The sequence below is a fragment of the Notothenia coriiceps genome, unplaced genomic scaffold (assembly GCF_000735185.1).
Source record: "Notothenia coriiceps isolate Sejong01 unplaced genomic scaffold, NC01 NC01_scaffold00037161, whole genome shotgun sequence".
NCBI classification, from domain to species: domain Eukaryota; kingdom Metazoa; phylum Chordata; class Actinopteri; order Perciformes; family Nototheniidae; genus Notothenia; species Notothenia coriiceps.
In genome coordinates, this window is record NW_011369862.1 from 1 (window position 1) to 3,608 (window position 3,608).

The window sequence follows — 3,608 nt, forward strand, 5'->3', positions numbered from 1 at the left end:
CTTCAGGGGGAAAAAGCAGACGAGAGTCAAAAGATAAACCTCCTGAAAAAACACATCTGCTTCACAATCACACTTACACATTCTGTTGATAGGTTTTCCAGTGATATTTGTCAGTTGTGATCCAACAGTGCTGGTGGAGACCACAGTGATGGTAGAGACCACAGTTCTGGTAGTCTGATGCTCAAACGCTGTAAGAGAACATTTTCTTATTACTACACTAAATAAATATTCTTATTTTTAGCATTGCTTAGTGTGGAACTTTAAGGATGGCATTTTTGTTGGTCAGTTGGTCGGCCCTCCAACTTGATCTGGACTGAAATATCTCAACAACTATTTAAAGAATTGACATGAGATTCTGTAAATACATTCACTTTCCCCAAAGGATGAACATTTACTGGAAAAATTGGCTCAAAACTTTGGTTCAGGTGATGTATCCTGACACTTTCTTGACAGTGGTGTTCTCAAGTGACCTGGAAAAGACCTGGAAAGGGTTATTAACGCCTTTGTTACCTCGAGGTTGGACTACTGCAACGCTCTGTACGTGGGTATGGACCAGGCCTCAATTAAACGCCTGCAGCTAGTTCAGAACCCAGCTGCACGTCTACTCACTGGCCACAAAAAGCGTGACCACATCACCCCAATTCTGGCCTCACTGCACTGCCTTCCAATTCGGTTCAGAATTGATTTTAAACTCCTTTTATTTGTTTTTAAAGCACTAAATGGGCTGGCTCCGGCCTATATAGCTGAACTCCTCCAGCGCTACACCCCAGGCAGAGCCTTAAGGTCGGCTGACCAGCTGCTGCTGATAGTGCCCAAGACCAGGCTCAAAACCCGAGGGCACCGAGCCTTCGCACCAGCTGGCCCTTAGCTCTGGAACAGTCTGCTCCTCCATGTGAGGTCGGCCCAGACCCTAGGGTTTTTTAAATCTACGCTTAAAACACACTTCTTCTCTCTGGCCTTTTAGTCAGAGCGGAGCACGACTCCTGCCTTTTCCCTGTGTTTTCTATATATCTTTTGTAATTTATTGTCTTTTATTATGAATGTAGTAATGTGTTTTTCAGTGATTGTAGTATTTATTACATATACAGCACTTTGGCCCGAACAAAAATCGCTTTTAAATGTGTTTTATAAATGAACTTTGATTTGATTTGATTTGATTTGATCGAAGTGGATAACATTTAATAATTCTGGTGGTTCCCAGATTTGTATGTACAGCAATCATCAGGTCCAATTTAAAATATGTCCAGTCCTATACTTTATGGTGAGTAATGATGTTTCTTCAGCACGTTTAATGTTAAGTGCTATTTAGCTAATATTAGCATGCTATCAAGATGTGCCAAACTCAATATCACTGGGGCTACGCTAGGGCATGGGAATCATACCATACCGTTTAATGATATGCTTTTATTTATATGAAAATCTAAAACAAAATCAAATATAATATTTGTAGCATGTCCCATGTAGTTATCTGACCAATACGTTCCCAAAAAGTTGAATACAAAAGTTTTTTAGTTTGTGTTAGATTTCTTGTAATATTGTATTCTGCTTATATTTTATAAGAAGGTGAACATTAAGCCAACTCAAAACAACCTGTTTCACAGGCCTGGAGAAGACAAGTCAATGGTTGTGTGGGGCACATTACAAAAAATAAATAAACGTAATATCTTTGCTCTTGTACTTTACATTTTCTATACAGTCTAGCCTCCTGGCATGCAACTGGCTGCACACAAAAACCCTTGAAATTGCAAATAAACTTTGCAGTGATAATACAAACTCACATACAGTAAAGCCTATTTCCCAGATTTGTAAAAAATATGCATTAATAGCTTTATACAGCAGATTTCCAGACAGAGGAATTAAATCCAGTGCTAACTGTATCCTCGCGGCTGGTGTGTTCCCATCACAAGGTTGCTTAAGTATTACCTGCTGATAGTTGAATCTTGACGTAGTTTCCAACATTCCACTGTGAGTCTGATCCACACCAGTATGTCCCAGAATCCTCTGCTTTCAGCTCTGTGATCATCACAGAGAAAGAGCTGGAGGAAACATCATCTTGCAGCGTGAACCTGCTTTGAGTCTTCACCATCTCTCTACAGTTTTTGCGGGTGTATCCCTTACAGAGAAACTTCCTGTTATCCCTGTGTTGTGGTGGGTAGGGGCAGTGCATGGTTACTGGATGTCCCACGATGCCTTTCAGCTTGTTTGTCTTCACACAGCACCACCCTGTGAAACAATAGGAGGTGTAAGATAAAACTGCAGCTTCTGTTCAGCTCAGAAAATAAATGGATAAACAAATCACAAAAGTGTAAATTCAAAGCTTTGGTTTTTAAATCTTTCATAATTCTGTTTGCAAAATCCATGTGACAGAAAGTTGTTCTCTGGCTGATTAACATACATAACATAACATAAATAATGGTTAAGGAGGATGTCTCACCTTGGACTGCTAGCTCAAAAGCCTGAAACAAATCCAGATTGTTTTTTCTATGGACACCACAAAGGTACGAGCCAGCATCCTGTTTGGTCAAACTGGTGATTGTCAGTGTGAACCTTCTTGACGCCTTGTCATCTGTAAGTCTGAACCGTCCGTTTTGTTGGTTGGGAGACGTGATTAAAGCGTTCTGCAGACACCCGGAAGGCTGGTTTCCTCTGCAGAAGTACTTCTCACTGTCCTTGTTCTCCGGCTCATACGTACAGCTGAATGATGCTGAACTCTCCTCGTTACCCTGAACTGTGCTGGTTGTGTCACAACAGCTGTCTGTTGGAGAAACACACATCTCACACTGTTGTTACAAGCTTGTAATGTTTGTGCTGTTATGTTAAAAAAAAATTGTTTGTTCTTCATGTATTGTGTCTTGATATTTGTCTATGCTGATGTTACACATGGAGCTGCTGTGAAGCAAGTCAAATTTCAGACTCGATCATAAAAGTATTATCGTATCGTATCGTAAGCACATAAAACACCTTCAGATTTTTCTGCATCAATTTTATAGCATGATTGATTGAAAATGTTATTAACAGATTGCAGAATGGGTACAATATAGTACAGTTCAATACCCACAATTGTTAAGAGGATGCAGACCAGAGAAAGACTTTCGTCTTGTTTACATCCGGGTCCCCCATTTTGATTCATCATAACATATATGACACACATGACATTCACAGATAGATTACATTTTCATTTTAGATTCATTTTCAATTCATCATAACATATATGACATACAAATAGACAGTACTGTTACATCTAGACATTTATGACATACCAGATCTACAAATATACAGTACTGTTTGTGAGTACAAAAAGAGTCTAAAAAGAGAGTATTGTGGTGACCACCTTTAATACACTGGGTCATAATTCACACACGGAACTGTGGGGTAGGGCTATTGTTCCCACACGGACATGTTTGTGTTTACTATATGTTGTGTGCCCTCCTGACTTCACTCTCTCTTCTTCCCGGGCTGCGACCCAACAACATCTCTATATTTGCTCCGCAATAAAGTCCCCTTTTTACACCATCATTGCACCGCCTCCGACTCCTATCTCTCGGCACTACATTGGTGACCCTGACATAAGTCTCGCGAAGTATCCGAGACTGTACCGAACATGGCAA

At 40.2% G+C, this 3,608-nt stretch overlaps 1 protein-coding gene across 1 annotated transcript; it reads right to left on the reverse strand.

Moving 5' to 3' along the window:
• Positions 1-77: 77 nt before the first annotated feature.
• LOC104964348 (polymeric immunoglobulin receptor-like) lies at positions 78-2,755 on the reverse strand (the record flags this gene model as incomplete). The annotated part of the gene is made up of 3 exons (XM_010793091.1): positions 78-188; positions 1,924-2,223; positions 2,435-2,755. Coding segments are annotated over 3 exons (732 nt in total), but the record flags the coding sequence as incomplete, so codon positions are not given.
• Between the last annotated feature and the right edge of the window lie 853 nt (positions 2,756-3,608).